The sequence below is a fragment of the Strix uralensis genome, chromosome 8 (assembly GCF_047716275.1).
Source record: "Strix uralensis isolate ZFMK-TIS-50842 chromosome 8, bStrUra1, whole genome shotgun sequence".
Taxonomy (NCBI): domain Eukaryota; kingdom Metazoa; phylum Chordata; class Aves; order Strigiformes; family Strigidae; genus Strix; species Strix uralensis.
The window spans coordinates 26,243,931-26,262,454 of record NC_133979.1 but is presented as its reverse complement, the minus strand read 5'-3'; the positions used below and the strand labels follow the sequence as shown (position 1 = coordinate 26,262,454).

At 36.5% G+C, this 18,524-nt stretch overlaps 1 protein-coding gene across 1 annotated transcript; it reads left to right on the top strand.

Moving 5' to 3' along the window:
• Window positions 1–12,871: 12,871 nt before the first annotated feature.
• On the top strand, window positions 12,872–13,873 carry LOC141946853 (beta-1,3-galactosyltransferase 2-like). The gene has a single exon (XM_074877241.1). The coding sequence runs from the start codon at window positions 12,872–12,874 to the stop codon at window positions 13,871–13,873; it is 1,002 nt and encodes a 333-aa protein (XP_074733342.1).
• Window positions 13,874–18,524: the final 4,651 nt, after the last annotated feature.

Here is an 18,524-nt window from a genome sequence, read left to right as displayed (position 1 = left end):
ATAATCCTTAAAGTATTAGATTATCACCCACTTCATATACTAATTTTAGAACAGTACAGATATTGTAGCTTTCCTAGTTCACCTATATACATCAAATATGTAATAATAATTTTTTTTCATAAATTCCTATTTCTGTTGCTCACATAATTTCCTAGTAGCCATCACAATCTTATCTTTAAAACATTACAATGTAATTGTGATGAATAAATTTGAGTATTTGACAAGGAAGTACCAGTTTAACTTTGTTAACTGTGTTTGAAACCCCAATATTTTTGGTGGCTGAAGTCATCTGATCATTTGCTTTTCTGTTTATTGTCTTCAGGACAAAAGATTTTGTTTTAGAAGACTGTTGTTATTTATCTTGATTTCACAGGTTCTTTCTATTTTATGTGGCACTAAAGTGCATCTGTGTTTCAGGATTGTGACTACCTGATATTTGGTTAGCTTCAGAAGTGTAGAACTCAAGACAGTAACAGACTATAGGAACAACATATATAATCCAAAAGGCATTGAATCTGACTTCTAGATATTACGAGAGAGATTTTTGCAGTTATATGTCTTGTGTTTGAGAAAATTGTAGATTAAACTCTCTTTATTTGTTCACAAACTACGTGAACTAACTACACTTTTATAAACAAGTTCATGCAAATTCCCATGATGTCAATTCTAGTCCAGTCAAGAGAATCCCATGATGCAGACAATGTGCTAGGAACAAGCTTCCACTGCAAATACTGTGGCCTAAAGAAAAGGATATGTTATCCTTCATTTCAAAACCCACTCTCAGAGGTGATCAATGAGATGAAAAAATATTATTTTAGGTACACTGCAGTGTGCACAGCGTCTTGATAAAGGTTCAGTCTATCTACTGTGATATCCTTACTGACTCAATAACTACGCTTTCTTTAAGCTTTGTAGAAGTGATTTTGAAAACTTAGTTTTCCAACTCAGCAACTCTGTTCATAGGAAATAAAGCTTAGTATGAATCAAAAATAATCATTACATCATTTCAATGAGATCAGCTCAGTCATCATAATCCATTGCTTAATATAGAAGACACACAAAGATTTCTTGGCACAATTTATGCATAAATTTATTATGAACTGATTAACTTTATTGGTAAATGCTCTAAACATCAAGAGCAGAACAATAGAACAATTTTAAAGTACTACAAAAATATATACTGAAAAGACTACATGATACATTCTAAATCCTCTCAGAATTCATTTTCCCACAAGGCTATTTTTTTAAAGATTTCTGACACAAAAGTTATGTTTGTTTAGGTGCCAGACTAAAATGACAATTTTAATTTTTTCCTCTAAAGGAACATAAAAAATTTATGTTATTACAGTGGAGTGTTTTAACCCTGATCTGTGCTATGGAATAATGATTTGGCTGTCACGGCCAATAAGAGTGCAAATTCAGATGGTGGAAACCAGACAGTTTTCCAATAAAGCCTGAACTGGAACTACAGGCTAGTTTTATGGAGACTGATAACGCATGGATTTTATGACTACTTTGTAACATGAGCTGGGTGTAGGCCAGTGATAAAAATGAAAATACTCATATTCCAATGCCTTCCTGTTATTATTAGTATTACACTACCATCTAGAGGCTTATCTGAGATTTTTGCAGTTATTGCAGCTGAGATTAAGCTATAATAGAGGAATACCCATTAGACCTATAGAAATGTTCAGCTTTGAACTAGCTACACATAATCACCAGCACAACTTCCAGACCATTTCAACAAAGCTCTTCCATGTAAGTGAAAAATGTTCTCTATTCTGTACAACCTGAACATTGGCACGAGTGCCAGAAAAGCGATTCCTCTTTATACTTATCATTCAGTCCATTATGGTTACCTTCAGTGTATGCTTGGAATTTTGGAGTTTTTAGCCTAATGGAGAATTTAAGAAATCCTAGAGCAAAATCTTGTTTCCCCTTGAAACATAAAATTAAAACAAAATAAAATCTTCCATCTCCGAATTTCTTAAACAAATTGACTCAGAGGGTATTTTTGGTTTTAAGAATCATTGTAAGGAGTTGCTGTTTTGAAGTACCTTTTGAGTACCAAATTTTGCCCTTTTAGGCCCATTCTGCTGAAAGTTGTCAAGGCCTGGTAATGCAACTGCCTGTACTCTATGACAATTTGCTGAGTATCTTCTAAAGGAATCCTTCTTGACTGTCAGCACTGAGAGTAAATTCCTGGGGATCCAGCAGAAAGGTGAAGGGTTTGACAGGAAGGACATAGATAGATATTCTCACTCAGGAAAATAAAGGTGCTTTTAAAATTTTATTTAACCCTGCATTTCATTATGTTCATCTTTTTGCATCTTTTCATTGTTTTAGAGCTGAAATGTGATGTAGTGTTTTTGAGACAACTATGCCAGAGGACAAACACCCTCGCATCTGGATTTGCAGCTGTCTTTGGCCAAGTTAGATGATGAGCAGTAAGTATATCACTATGCTGATATTTCTTTGGAATTATCTAAAAATGAGGATTTAGTCTGGGTGGAATTTGTGTCATAGTTTCCTAGGCAGGTTATGGTTCTTTAGACAGGCCAATTTTCTTAAGAAGTCCTAAATGAAGGTGATCCTTCTCCTACATTTAAGGGGGCTTATCAGTAAAGGTTTAGAAGAGAACCACAAACATGAAAATCTAGGTTGTGAAACCTGTGCCTGGATCAGATAGCTCCTGCTCAGCAGTCCTTAGAGCCCCACTGCTCCAGTGATGAACATTGCCTTGGTCTCCATGAAATACAATGTGTCTTTAAATAGTGAAAGTATATTACCAGATGCAACAGAACATGGACTGCATAAAGGAAGATTAAGGTGAAATTCAGACGTATACAGTTAAAACGGCAAGTTTCAACTAAACTTCAGCCTATCCCCACAGCACCTGAAAAATCCATTGGTGTCTGTTTTCACTGGGGAGGTTTCTCAAGGGCTGTGTGTAGTGCCTCTGGACATGCTCACAGCAGTAACTGTCTGGAAAAGGCTGACATCTTCTATCCATCTCACCTCTAAACTCACCTCTAAATCAGAATATTCAGATGAGGTAATATTTTGGTTTCATCTTTTGAAGGTCTAATGAGTGTGCATTGCTCATGCCTGAGGCATAAGAGTAATATTAAAAAATGTGGCAGCAGCCATACATAGGAGATTAAGGTAGCACTCTGGCCAGGAGAGAAGAGAGTTGATTCAGTGCCTTTCCAAGCTGGAAGCAGTTCCAGGTTACCCCTTCTGTGTTTTGACTCCCTGTGGTGAATCCATATGGGAAGGAGCATGAGACCCACACAGTTACATTGGTGAGGAAACCTTCCTGATCCCTGCAGTGAACGAGCCCTTTGAATTACAGCCAGCGACTGTTGAACAGAAACGCTGAAGACTTTCCATATACATGTTCCCCTGTGGCTTCAGAACAAGGAGCTCATGTTCTGGCAACTAATGAAGCTTTATAAATGTCATTTTTAGCTGAATTAAATTATACAAGTTCCTGATTAACCAAGAGAAGAAAGACTTGAATGTTCTGCAGCTTTTGCAGGAATCCACATAAGGCATTAGGAGACACTAATCCTGAAGACTAAGTGTTTATGAACTACCCACACATAAACACCTGTAATTAAATTTATGTAAATTTTTGTTGTAATTGATCTAAGTAACTCATTATTGTCAGAACTTTTAATTATAAAATATAAATTAGCCAAATATCTCTAATATAAATTACTATTCTAATTTATCCTAATTCCTATAAAACCCCAGCCGTGTACTAAAGGTAATAAAGAAAACTGATGTAATTTTGGTTCTAGTGCTCACAATAAATTTAGTTTAAGAATCCAGACACAATTGCAACAAACAAGTGAAAGATAAATTTCATAAAATGAAATTTTAACCTAATGTGTTATTTCTAACCTACGTGTAAGCTACTTTTTTCTGCGTGTTGTTGTGATACATTTAAGAAAACAACTGCATGGATGTGTGAGTATGTAGAGTACAAAATAGCTGTCTAATTCATAACGGGGCCACTTCTGGGTAGAGAATCAATGGAGCAAGTATGTTCTGCAAATGGCTCCCATTAGGCTACTACTAGCATCAACTGTTTTCAAATATAATCCTCTCTGCTGATTCCAAATTCTGAATTGAATTCCTTATACTCGCATTCCCCTATCTTCATGTCTTGTTATATACACTAGTAAATTCAGATAATACTTGAGGTGGCTGCGTGTAGTGAGGTAATATCCTTGCAGAGACTCAGTTTCTTTAATGTTGAAATGATATCTTTAAATTCATAAATAAATCTGGATAGAAGGCTCTGCGCAAGCTATAGTTTTTAAAAAAAATTCTAGTGCCAGTTTCACATATGCAAATAAGGTGGGTTTTTTAATACTCAGAAATTATTGGGAGTTCTGTTTGGCACCTTTTGTTTGGACTATCTGTTGAAGACCCAGCCGCCTGATGAAAACCTAACCACGGGGGAACAGTTTTAGGTCAAGCAAAGAAATGGGACAAAGACTAGTACCTGCTGCCATCAGTTTGATCCCAACGTTGTCTGTTCACTAGCTGCCTGAGCCTAAAATACATGGAAAAAATGAAATATTGCTGTAGTTCTAGACAGTGTCATTTTCACCATGGTCACAAGATGGCATCATTGCAAAACCCTTCACCTCAAGTGAAGGAAACTCATCTATTTTGCCATTGCTTAGACGTTTAAGAGTGTTTATAGCTTTAATACCAGCAACTATGTTTGCCTTTAAATTATTACATGAATTTATGTGCTTGTGATCTTTAAAGTGTCAAATATAATATCATCTGTGATGTAGCGTATAAATAAATAATCAATAGGGTGGTTAGTGCTTTGCCTATAGTCACAACGGCTGATCAGAAAAGGGCCGAAGTGACTATAATGGAAACTACATCATTTCTGTAATCTGCGTTAAAGCATTGCAAGCTTACTGAAGATACTTATTGCTTTGTTACAAATAAGGGGAAACTGCTCACATTTTTGGATAAACTGCCAAGGATCAAATGTAAGGGTGCTTGTCACTTGTTAGTGAGCAGGGCAGAATCATTGGATAAGGACCTATGGGGCAGATGAAACTACCATGAGGGGATTATATAAATGTCTAGAAAACCAGTCTCAGAGACTACCTTGCAGTGGTTTCATATGAAAATGAAATTCTGTATTGACCAGGGCTTCACCATGGCTTGGTATAATGTACTAAAATGAGGTTATGATTGGTGACATTATCTGAGATCATGAGAAACAAAGGTAGCATGTTGGCTAAGCTGATCAGCCACGTGGAAGTGGGTCCCAGCATGGAGCAGGTCACAGGCTGTACCTGTTATTGCAATAGCAGATCATGTGCATCAACCACGTAATAGTTACAAAAAAGACAAATGTGTTCCCAGAGTGTATGAACAGGGAGAAAGCCTGGTGGACATATGAAGTAATCCTTCTATTCTACTCCCCCAGTGCTAGGCTTCACCTGAAGTAATGAGTCCCCTTTGTCCTTTCAGGGAGATGTCAATCCACTGGAGAGAACTGAAGAGGAAGGATAAGAATGGTTAGAAGTTCAAAAAACATGTCAGAACTGGGGATATAACTGAGGTCTGAGAAGGCAGAAGGTAAAAGTTACCAAATGCTCTTCACAGAGAAAAAGAATATTTATTTTCAATGCTTCAGGAAGTAATGAATTTGAAGTGTGGCATGGGAATATCAGTTTGGATCAGGGAAATAGGCAGAGTAATGAGGCATTAAATAGATGCTTTGGAAGGTTATGGGGCCTAAATTATTTAAGTACAGATTAGAAAGGTACAAGCAGACATTTGTCAGAAATTACTTGGTTAAAACTGATAGTGTCTTGGGGCAACTTGTGGTCTAGAAGTCCTTGTTAAGGTCTCTTTTTGTTCAGTTTTCTGTGGATATCTGTACACAAACAGCTTAAACTTTCATTATACAACCTCTCTCTTTGTTCTACCTAGATGAATAAATATATTCTGTTTGCATCTGCCAAAGAACCTAAAACGACAGAGGCTGTCTTCCTTCAGAATGGCTCTGTGGTGTTCAGCGTCTTTGCTGGTAAGAAGTAGTGTTGTTTTCCTTTCCACTAGAATGGCATTTCTAAGGGAGACTTAGGAAACTGGGACCTTTCATAAATTCTCGCATGATCCCCTTAGGTATGAATTAATTTTCTCCTATCTGCATATTATTTATGATTTCTGAGAATACAATATCTTTTAATTAAAAAACCAACAGACATAAGTAGTAGAAGGATATACTTCATATGTAAATTAAACATAGTTCTCGGATCTAATTGCTGGATGTGACGTAGGAAGAAAACAAGGTTTAATAGCTGGGCAAAGTTTCGTTCTTACCCAGAGAGAGTTTGCTGGCTGACCTTTGATGTTACTCTTTTTTGCCCTTCCCATTTCCCTCAGTGATAATATGTAGCTCAACTGGCACACTGTTTGGCATGCTTCTGTTAGACCTTCATCTATCTCTCATCTCTTCACTATGAAAGTTCTTCCTGGAAGAAGACTTTAAAAGTCAGGAACTGTTTTTATGTTTGTTGGTTTGTGTTTCTGTTTGTTTTGTTTTTGACAAGGCACTGTTCTATTTTAGGTGCAAGTGAAATATCAAAACAAATAAAAATATTTTAAATATTTGAGAGAATTCCTGTTTTTCCTACTCTCATAATCAGGGAAAAGAGCTAATAGCATATTTCATTAGCATGGTGCTTATGCTTATGTGAGCAAAGGTACTATAAGGTGCTTATGGTACGTGCTTATGTGAATGTAAAAAGAAGGGCAAGTATAATAAAACTTATTCTATTAGGTTGCATTTTAGGTTTACATCTCTGTTTTAAAAATTATACTTTCTAGCAAGACCCAATTAAATTTTCTTTTAAAATGAAGCATTATATCTCAAAGCATACAATATAGTTGAAGCAGCTTTTACATACTAGTCTGGCAGGCATTTTCAGAAGCTGGAGTCTCTTCTCCATATGCATTCCTGTCTTATCTGAGAGCAGAAACATCTTAGGTTAGAACTGCTTAGCTGTATACCAGGAAGACTTTTTTATTTTTCCAGTGAATGCTACTATCTTGATAAAGCCATTTATCAGACTACTGGGGAAATAATATTTTATGACAGATATGAAATAGAAACATGAAAATAGCAATGTTTTTGTTTCTAGGTCCAAAATTCAGAGTTCATGCTAATCTTAACTGTCTTCAACTGAAATAATGGTGTTGGCCACTTCTGAATCAATTACATATTTGCTGTCTTTATTTTTTAACAGTTTCTATCACAGTTCTGTTGAATTTTACTGCCATGAACCAGATCACACCAGACAGCATTACCAAGATCATCCTCCTCTATACTATGCTCCCAAGAACATCCTTGCTTGTATTTCACATAAAGATACATACTGTTTCCTTCTTCAGGTCAGTTAACAGGATACAGTCCATTATCTTTGTATGAACTCTGCACGCCTTAGAACAGGTTAGTTTGACTTGGCCTTGTCTGCCTGGAACTTTGTTCTAGCTTTTTTAAGCTGTAACAGCAAATTGTGAAGTGATTTGGTTCCTATTACTTGATTAGTTTTAGCTTTAGTTTAGGTTTCCATAACTATGTGGTATAACACCTAGGTTTATAGTCATTTTGCTTTATTTCTGCAGCAAATAGCTGTTCTGTGTTGAGTACCTGTTTATGACCCTACACTAGAAGTATAATGTCATACAGAGGTGTGTAGGTATGGGATGATAACTGAGGAAAAGTGCCACCAGTAGTTAATTACTTACTACTATAGGAATGTACTGTTGGGAGCTGGGTAAAACTGGATTTGGCCATAACAAAGAGAACAATAAGGAAATATCCAACATAAACACGACAGGCATAATAAAATGAGTTTCACATGGAACTGAGAACCAATGAAGAAAGAGGAAAGAGTTGTATTAGAAAACATATGGAAATTAGCACTAGTAGAGTCTTGGGTAGGTAAGACACTTCCATCAACATCAGGATGTTCCTTCTGGTGGAGAATGTGGAGTATTGACAATTTGCCATAAACCCCTCTCCTCCTCCTCCACCTCCTTCTTGAGAAAATCTGACACCACTGACTCAGGATTCCACCAGCGGGGCATTAAAAAGGTGAGAACGACATGAGAGAAAGTGGGGGAGATACTGGGGACTCTGTGTAGAACTATTTCCCCCTCCCCACCCTCCCCCTCCCCTGCCTTTCTTAATAATTAGTAACCATTTTTTGATTGGACAGTTTTGTTAGACTAGAAAAATTCTTGGCTCTACACATGCAGCGTGTTCCCTTTTTGACCCATGACAAATTTTTACATGTAAGAATTGCACTTCGCTTGCATAAAAACAGGGAATTTTGCTGTTTACATGTGATTAAATTTTTATCATTCACATTTCCGTGTGTACTTTAAGAAAAAGTGATATAGCAGCTAACCAGAGACAAGCAAACCCTAGGATAGCTGTTGCTGTTAAATTCTCCGTTAAGACTATTTTTAAATCTGTAGTGCACTTATGTACAGAAAAAGAGAACCTAAAATTCTTCATCAATTTTTCACGTTCCTGTTTTTTTAAAAAAAAAAAAAATTTACAAATGTTCCAGTGAAAAAAGTAACTATTGTTTCTGTGCAGAAGTAGCATTTTCGTGACATTAACTCAGTCTAGGCATAATTTAAATCAGAGAAATAAATATAGAAAGATTTTACAGAACACTAGAAAATGAATATGTCTGTTAAACTGATTCCATATGCTCATTACATACGTTAAAGTGTTATTAATATACTTCTTCAGTGTTTTCTTTAAAGTGCTTAATTCCCTCCACAGTTTATTAAGCAGTTTTCTGTTCAAATTGCTGTAATCATTGTAAGAGAAAGTGGTGTTAAAGATATACATACTAAGTCATTTGTGCAAAATGAAACCTTATTTCAAATCTTGAAATAACTGAGTGCAGATCTTCCCAACAATACATACCAAGATAACAATTTTTTTCCTCCACTCCCTTCTTTCCACCATTGACACAACTCAAGCCTCAGCAGTACACATTTGGATGAGTTTGAATGTGTAAACAGTAGGATTGCCTGGGTTCTCTGGGATGCCAAATGGTGCTGGTAAAAGGGAGTAGAGCTAGCTTTCTGGTTGTTGTGGGCCTTTAAGAAAGTTTTTTTTTTTTCACCTGTAACCCAAGAATAAATTAGCAGAACTTGCTTCAAAGACAGAAACTGGAATATCACTGCATCCCTTTATAACCGCTAAGAGCAAGTGTCACCAAGATGCCCAAATTAATCCTCCAAATATTGTGGTACGTAAGTTTGAAATGAAATACAGGTTTCAAAAAGAGGGGTGAAATGGCCATGGATTGATCTCACTAACTCCATGGTCATTCCTGGGACTGTACAGATCAAGCAGGAGGTGGGGATTGGGACTTTTTGCGATCTAGTCTTCACAAAAGACTGCTTTCTCTTCTGAGCCAGGACTGCAAGGAGATGGCAAAGCACTGAGAAGAGTTGCTCTCCAGGAGAGGCTGATTTTAGGTGGGTGCATCTCCTGCTCTTCTCTCACTCCCAGCTCATCCTTAAATGCATGTTTAATCAATTCAGCTAAAACTCAGCTTAAATAAATTGAAACGAAGTAATCAAGATATTATGATCTGTTTACCAACTGGCAGTTTTAAATTAAATCAGCTATCTCATGCTTTCTGGTAGCCTTTAGTTTGCAACTTCAAACACATGTATCATTTTCTCAACAGATTACTTTGAAATTTGCCATTTGTATGACCACCTTGAAAGGGCTGGACTTTAAAACTCATTACTTCAAAAAGCCGGGAAAAGATCAGAGCATTGCTACAATGTGAAGAGTTTGTCTTATTTTGAAATTCTTCCAGAAATCTGGGATGAGATAGGGTAGAATTAGAACCTGGTGAGGTAGATTTTCACTCATGAGCTGTCAAGTCTTTTTTAAATAAATAAGACAAATATTACATAAACAGGAAGGGCAACAAAAAGTACCATATTCATCTCCTTCCTTTTTTTCTAGTTCCTCTTCTGTCTTTCTCTACTCTTTTCTATTCCTCTTATTTTAATAAGGCCTAATTCTGGCTTCTTGCAGCATATCTGATGTAATGTTAAATCCTGAATGTAGTTAAATGCGTGTATATGTGAATAATCAGTGTGTCACAGAGGCAACTTAACATATATGGTGGCTATTATTCCAACTTTGCTATACAGTTGATTTTAGAAAAATAATCTTCACGAATTTTAATTGCTTTGGTTCAATAGTATGGGTTAATTATTGTGGGTAAGAATTTATTTTCTGGGAAGAATTTTAGTAGAAAAGGAGAATTGTATTTTGAGAGCTTCTTGGCATTTTTAAAAGTTGTAAGCAAGAGAAACTATATTTTTTCAAATATATGTACTATTTACTGTTCTGCAACATGAATTCTGGGCTGATCTTGTAATAACTCTATCAAACTTGAAACAATAAATATTCTAGCTGCCTGTTAGAAAAGCCTTCTTAGAAGTTCCTGTTCTTTCCACAATGGAACCAGGATTTCATCTAACAGAATTGCACTGTTAAAACCAACAGAAGTCAAAAAAGACTTTGACAAAATGTTTTTAGCTTAATCAAGAAAATTGCTATGCATAAGTACACTTGTAACATTGAAAATTACCTTTTGCTCTCGTAGTTTCATGTGCTGAAGTTCTCACATTTCAAATAGCAGCAAAGTAATTGGTGGATACAGAAATGCCTCTCATCTTCTGGAGTGATGCTGCCTACATTCTTTCTTACATTGCTTTATATTTACTTTCGGTTTTGGATCCTGGTTATTTAAAATGTTAATATGTCAAAATACAGATTTTCTAAAGAGCTAAAAACATGAGAAGGAAGATTGCTAGAGCTAAGTCATTTACTCACTGTGTTCTTAATATTTTACGGGAGTAAGTTATATGTAAGCCACATTAGTTGAACTACTGACCAGTTTATAATAGAACACGCTTGTGCCCTTTTGCTCTCAAACCTAGAGCAGCTGGGTATTTCCTGAAGGAACTGTGGCCCTTGGAGAGCTCACAGTGGAGCAGATTTTTCTGAACAGAAGGAGGAGAAGGGAAGGACCTTAACCTCCAACCCACCCCCTTCTACTACTAGGGGCGCAGGTGAAGAAGTTACGTTGAGCCCAGGAAAAGATAGAGGGGAGGTATTGTTTTAATTTTTGTTTGTCTTTTTCACTATCCAAATGTATTTTAATTAGCAGTAAACTTAATTAATTTTTGCCAAGTCTGTTTTGCCCTTCACAGTATCTAGTAAGTGATCTCCCTGTCTTTATCTTGACCCACAAGCTTTTTCATCCTATTTTCTCCCCTTGTCCTGTTGAGAAGGGGGAAAGTGGGTGAGCAGCGGGGTGGATGTTTGGATGTTGGCCAAAGGTAATCCACCACACAGTTGCATTCAGATTAATCAACATCTATTTTATCCAGATTAAATTATAATTGAGCATAAATTAATTTCTTAGTTTATATTTCTATTGCAGATTCTAAAATGGGTAAATCCAATCTCATTTTATAGACTGTCTCTTCATTGCTACAAGTGACACAGTGTTTTTTCCCTTTCAAACAGAATGGTGAATGTCCTGGTGCGTTTTCCTTTGTGTTAATTCAGAATTCCTCTGGAAAAGACTTAGGACAGAAACACAGGGGCCTGTAAGCTTGTCCTCAGGTTCTCTGTGGGAACAGAGATAGGATCCCTGACTCTTTCAGTCCTAAATCTGCCATTTCTTCGTGAGTAAGACACCTATCTTTTAATGGCTAAATTCGCCTCTGGAAAAGCTACTTCTCTGTCTGCATTAACATTTCATATAGCCTAGACAGTCACTTTCAACTGTCTATCTAACTTAAATGGTCAAAGGTACCTGCCAATAGATATCATAGTAGTCTCCAAGGTGTGAATCCATAATCAATGATAAACTTTCATTAACTTTGGATTATTCAGTTACACAATAACATTTTGTAAAGCTTACATGAAGTTAAGCTTTTTTATAACCTAGAGGGGAGTGTTGTAGCAATTAGAATAGCAATTACAATCTTTACTTTAAATGTGTATCTTTTAAGCGTGTTTTAATAAATGTATGAATTTGAAATAGAATATATATTCTACATTCTACCATACCTCTTATGTGTTCGGTAGTGTTATTAGTATTGAAGACAACCATGTTGAAAGATTGACAGTTATTTTGCATATATGTATAAAATATTAAAAGATTGACTATAATATTGGATTAAATTCACATTTATATTTTACATATATTCCAATATTTAAATATGCATATCTGAATAATTTATGTTCTGAGAAAATTATTGTTTTTAATACTGTATTTATTTAGTTTTATTTCTTACTGTATTTCTTATACTGTATTTCTCTTAGGAAGAAAAGCCTGAAAATGAAATAATGAAAATTTTTTAAATTTTTTGGTTTTGCTTCTACAAAAATCTTTGCAATTTATTCTAAGATGAAATAAAGGGATACTTTTAACAAAAAAACCCCAGAATTTTGAAGAATCAAAAGCCTGCCGATTGCTTTTATCTTCCTGTGTCACTGAGGAAAAAAATTACAAATTAACTGCTCTTGTGACAAAATATCTGTCCAATTAAAAAATAGCTTTTTGTGCATTCTCTCAAAGCTGCCAACATGAACTACTGTAGTGGATTCTTCTCCTCTCCTTGGGATTGCACCAAGAGAAACGTCTTCCTGATTGCCTCCATCTCTTTTACAGCAATATATTTGATTTCCTATTTTTTGAATTCTAGTCACCTTGCTGTTTTAACTCAAAGTAAAGTTCAAAACAATGATGACATGGAAGAAAAAGACACACTTTTTACCAAAAGGTATGATAATCTTCAGATGGAAAGTGAAAATATTTTACATAAAAACATTATTTCGAATTTCACACTATTCTTATGGAAAGAAAATGGAGAACTACCAGCTGAAAATGAGAAATTTGGGAGTAAAACCAGATCTACCTCAAGATGGTCATTTAAATTCATTATTAATGAAAAAGAGAAGTGTAAAGATAAAACACCTTTCTTGATATTGCTAATAGCAACTACAGCTGCTGAAATTCAGCACAGAAGTTCCATCAGAAAAACTTGGGGCAATGAAGCTGTGGTTCCAGGAGTTGAAATTGTTCGGTTGTTTATGCTGGGCATTGAGAGCAAGGGTTCAAATGAGGTCCTATGGAGAGAAAGCGAGCAGTATCACGATATTATTCAACAGGACTTCCTGGACACTTACCATAACTTAACTCTTAAAACTTTGATGGGCATGAAGTGGGTTGCCTCTTATTGCAGTGGCGCAAGCTTTGTTCTGAAGACAGACAGCGATGTTTTTGTTAATACAGTATACCTAATAGAAAAGCTCCTTGGGCCTCTTTCACCTCCTCCACAAAATTATTTCACAGGCTGTCTTATGAAAGGGCATAAGCCTATTCGGAATAAAAATAGTAAATGGTACATATCAGAAGAAGAATACCCAGATGATAAATACCATCCTTTTTGTTCAGGAACTGGCTACATCTTTTCTGGAGACCTGGCTTCAAAAATTGTCAGTGCTTCTGTAACGATAAAATATATACATTTGGAAGATGTTTACGTAGGGCTCTGTCTTAATGCAAAGGGAATACAGATAGTACCTCCACCTAGTCCTTCACTGTTTAACATATACAAGGTCCCGTTTTCTCCTTGTCGGTATAATAGTATAATTACATCTCATCACACTGGGACATATGAGCACGTACTCTATTGGGAAACACTGCAAAAGAACCGCCACACATGTCAGACAGAACAGAAAGGCCCATAGCAGAGAGTCCTTTCTTCCTTTGACAGTGGACAAAACAGCAGATGTTTCCTTAGAAACAGAGCATCGATGAAGTGGTAACTTTCAAGGTTCAGAGACATCCTGAATCAGGGGTATAGTTTTTGTATTAGGTTGCATTCAAAGCATTTTTCTTCCATAAAGCAGGCGTTCTCTGTTGACTGAATGCTGCTTGGTACCTTACTTTGTTTTGGATAAGGCGCCAGTTAATTTTTATACTGTTTTAAAATATGGCAAGCGATCATATAAATATACTGAGGAAAAAGCAATGAAGATGCCATGAAACTTAGTTTTTCTTTAACAAGTAATAATGAGTTAATGTGTTAATTTTATATTGCTCAGATGTAATTAGTCTACGTACCATTACACTTACTGAGATGGCATTTCAACATGACTGAAGAAACTTACATGATACCCTATGCTGGTGAATTAGTGATAGTGCTTTTTCTCAGAAAAATCTAATATAAGCATTTGCCAGATCTCTGTTAGTGCATACAGCTGCTGTTACTCTCTGTAGTCATATATACAAAGAACGCCTCACACAGAAGATACTACTTAGTTGTTATTATGGAGATATAGTAAACAAGAGGAAAATTAAATGCTGAGTGTTTTGACAGGAATGTATTAAATTCTGTTTTGGGGTACTCAGTCATGTACAAAATATCTTCATAGCTAAGGGAAAAATAAGATGATGTTTAATAACCTCGCAAACTAAAAGTTTCAGTCAAAATGTCTATATAAGTAAATTGCTTTCCAGATTTCTCTCCAACAAGAATATAAATTATCTACTACTCCCAATAAGAACTCAGAGACCTTAACTGTAGTTACTGAGTAGGCCACCTGGATGGATTAATTGAATAGCTGGAAAAAAGTACCTGTAGCTTTGCAGGAAGCTTATCAAGATGCACGTGGGAATCAAAATGTCAATCACATAAATACCAAATACTTCAGCTGGAGCTGAAGTGAGAAAGTGAGTATGCAATATATGTGTGCCCACTCTCATTTTATAAGCATACATTATGATGTTTGATAAAGAAACCTAACTTAATTACATGTCTTCCTGTGGCGAAAATAACCCTTTTCTGTAGTTGCTCAGAAAAAGTATCAGATATACTTCCTTTTGGAAATTCACCTGTAGAAATCAAGGTCATGGACTGAGTTCCCTTTTTTGTTCCCTTGGTAAGCAGGTTATTTCTATGTGTTGTCCACTGAGTCCAAAGATTTGAACTGTTTAGAGAGTCCAAAGGAGAAAAACATGAATTACCAGGAGTCTTGATTAAAATGACCAGCAATGAAAACCGAAGACACTAGAACTCTTTTCTCTATGCCATCTTCTACTTCAAGGTTATGTTTCACTAATGTGCCAGCAATAGCTTAGCTGAGCTGCCCAGGGATAGAGATAAGGATTAGATTGTACTTTTCACCCCTACAACTAGAGAAAGCCCTAGGCAGCCTGGTCTGAGCTAACAGCTACCCCTGCTTTGAACAGGGGGATGGGGCCTGGGGACCTCTTGAGTTTCCTTTCAAACAGTGTTATCCTGTGACCTTATGACTGTATGATGTGATATGATTATAGGAACTTGTCTAAAGCATGCTGAGATTCTCAGTGATTGCAATGGCGTTTGGAAGAGAACCAAGACACACTCCAGTAATAAACTGAGAAAGGACTTGCTTCATGATGCTGCATACTAGAGCTGACGGTACTTGCTGATGCAAAGTTTCCAATTAAGTCCAAAAAAGAGTGCTTACTTGGAGAAGCTTACTGAGGGTGTTGATTGATATGTTTATTATGACTATGCAGTTAGAATAATGTGGGCTTGCCGAGTTTCACCTGGCAGAGTTAACTTTCTCCCTAGTAGCTGGTACAGTGTTGTGTTTTGGATTTAGTGTGAGAATAATGTTGGTACCACACTGATGTTTTAGTTGTTGCTAAGTAGCACTTATGCTAAGTCAGGGACTTTTTTGTTTCCCATGCTCTGCCAGCGAGCAGGTGCCCAAGAAGCTGGGAGGGAGCATGGCCAGGACAGCTGACCCCAACTAGCCAAAGGGATGTTCCATACCATAGGAGGTCATGCTCAGTATATAAACTGGGGGGAGTTGGCCGGGAGGGGCAGATCGCTGCTCTGGAACTGTCTGGGCATTGGTCAGCAGGTGGTGAGCAATTGCGTTGGGCATCACTTGTCTTTTCTTCAGTTTTACTTTTCTCTCTCTTTTTTATTTTATTCCTTTTCATTACTATTATTATATTTTTTATTATTATTATTGCTATTATTTTATTTTAGTTATGAAACTGTTTTTATCTCAACCCATGAGTTTTACTTTTTTTTCTATTCCCCTCCCCATCCCACTAGGAAGGGGGAGGAGTGAGTGAGCGCCTGCATGGTGCTTAGTTGCTGGCTGGGGTTAAACCACGACAGGGCTCTAACAGGGATGCGAATCTGGCACCAGAAAGAGAGAACAAGCCATTAAATACTGTTTTGTTTCTGCAGTATGCCCTAAACCCTTTCAAAACATTTTTATCTGTCCCCAGAACAATAAAGACTCTTAGTGAGATTGGATTCTACATTAGTCATGGTACAAAAGCCCTTGAAATTAATGTTTATGTTGTTGTGCTTTGGGGAAATGCTTAAATTTAGTTTTGCAAATGAAATCAATGTGCCCTGTGTAAGATGTGATGCTGGTTTTTTAAGGCTGACTGCAGACACAGGTGAGTCTTCGATTGGGGTGACTGACAAACAGTCATGGCAGAGGTGGGAGAGGTTTGAGCTGCATAGTCCTCTCTTCTGTGCCACCATCTTTTTTCAAGAAAGTCTTAATTATGTCAGAAGCACTCTTATTGCTGTGGGTGGAAGATAGTGGGAAACAACTTTTCTGCATCAAGTTCCTGCATTCAGGTTAGACTAATCTCAGGAAATACTAGCCCAAGAAGATTACCATCTTCCAGTTCTGATGGTGGCTGGTAAAAATGTAATATGTTTTGCATCCAGAAATAATTTAAAGCTACCAAAAAAGCTAACTGCTAATTGGATTTTGTTACTGCCTTTATGGTTGCTGGCATGTTGTTTACTGTTCTGCTTGTCAGTATGCAGAACTAAAAGCAGCTGTATTTTAGACTTGGTGTCTTGATCTTTATCCTAGGCACTTCTGTACTTTAGAAGCTGTTGGAGAAGGGTATAAAACTTTAGGCTAAATTTTATATCATTTAGAATAACCATTTGTGTAGTTCGGTGTAAGAGATACCCCCTTCAGCCATCCCCTATTCAGTGCAGTTTTGTTTTTTTAATGGATGTATTAATCCAAAGTATAGAAGAAAAAAATACCAGTGCAATCCAATTAAAAAGTAATCTCTTGCCTCAGATATTATATTGATTTGCACTCATAATTGGAGTGGTTTTCCAAACATTTGCGTAACATTTTCAGATGACCAGAGAGCTGTTCTTATGCTGCAATATATCCATCTTTCATCTAGACATATGGATAAATTATTTGAGGTCAGCCTGAAAATTGAAGTTGTTTGATACAATGTAGTATTTTCTATGTCACAATCACTGAAAAAGCTGAGCAAAAGTGTAGAAATTCTCAAGTATGCTGAATGCCTCGAAGACCCATGGAGTATTTCAATTCTTCAGTCACTGGTTCCATTTAATTAAAAAAGCTTATAGTTAGCTTATTGTAGTTGATTGGTCTTCAGCTGTATTGAACTCTTACTCTACACAAATTCACAGATTCCTTAAATGCTTTTAGAAAATGTTTATTCCCTCTACTGTGATGTGATGGTGGCTGTGCAAACAGTAGCTTTTTGGATGGCAATAATGAAATGATACTAGGGGTGGGAGTTGTGGATTACATATAAAACTCATGTAGCTGCATATTGTTTCTGATAAATGTTTTAAAGAAGTCAAATCTGTAAAAAGAAGGAAGGTAAATAAAGCATCTGCTTATGTTTCTAGCCATCATTTGTACCTTGATCTAGTTTTTTTTTTGTGGTTTTTTTTTTTTTTTGTAAAGCTGGTAATGAGGAAGTTCCACATAGCGATCTAAGGATTTTCCTGCAGAAACAAACCATGTTAAAGTAATTAACATCACTTCTTCCCTCACCTGCCAAGCTAATTTAAGAAAAAAAAAAAAAGCCAGAAAAAACTTCTGTGACAATTCTCTTGGGTTGGAATTCCATCTTACCCAGGTGTACAGCATAAGATTTTCTTCAAAAGGACTAATGTCCTGCAACAGTTTCCTGGTTCAGCTGCCACCTAATTGTTGGTGTGCAGAAGAGCCATCTGGTGACTTGTAGATCCTGAGGCCTAAAAATGCTCTGCTGAAAAGCTTCTGCACTTGGTCACATCTTCCTTTTTGGTTCTCCATATTGTTATTTTGCTGTAACTATGTTGAGCTTTTTTGCTTGCCTATTTTTTCTCATAACTTATACACGTGTATATATTTTTGTGAGGTGTTTTTAACAGATGTTTGTAGCTTACAGACAGATGTTGATGCCTTGTTCTTGTTCTAACAATAAGACTATCTCCAGACCTTACATGAAGCCTCATCCTGCACATGTGGTTGGTGAACAGGCTGTAAGACAAGTAGTGGGGTAGGAGCAGGGGATACCTGATGTGAGACTTGTATCTAGATGTTGATG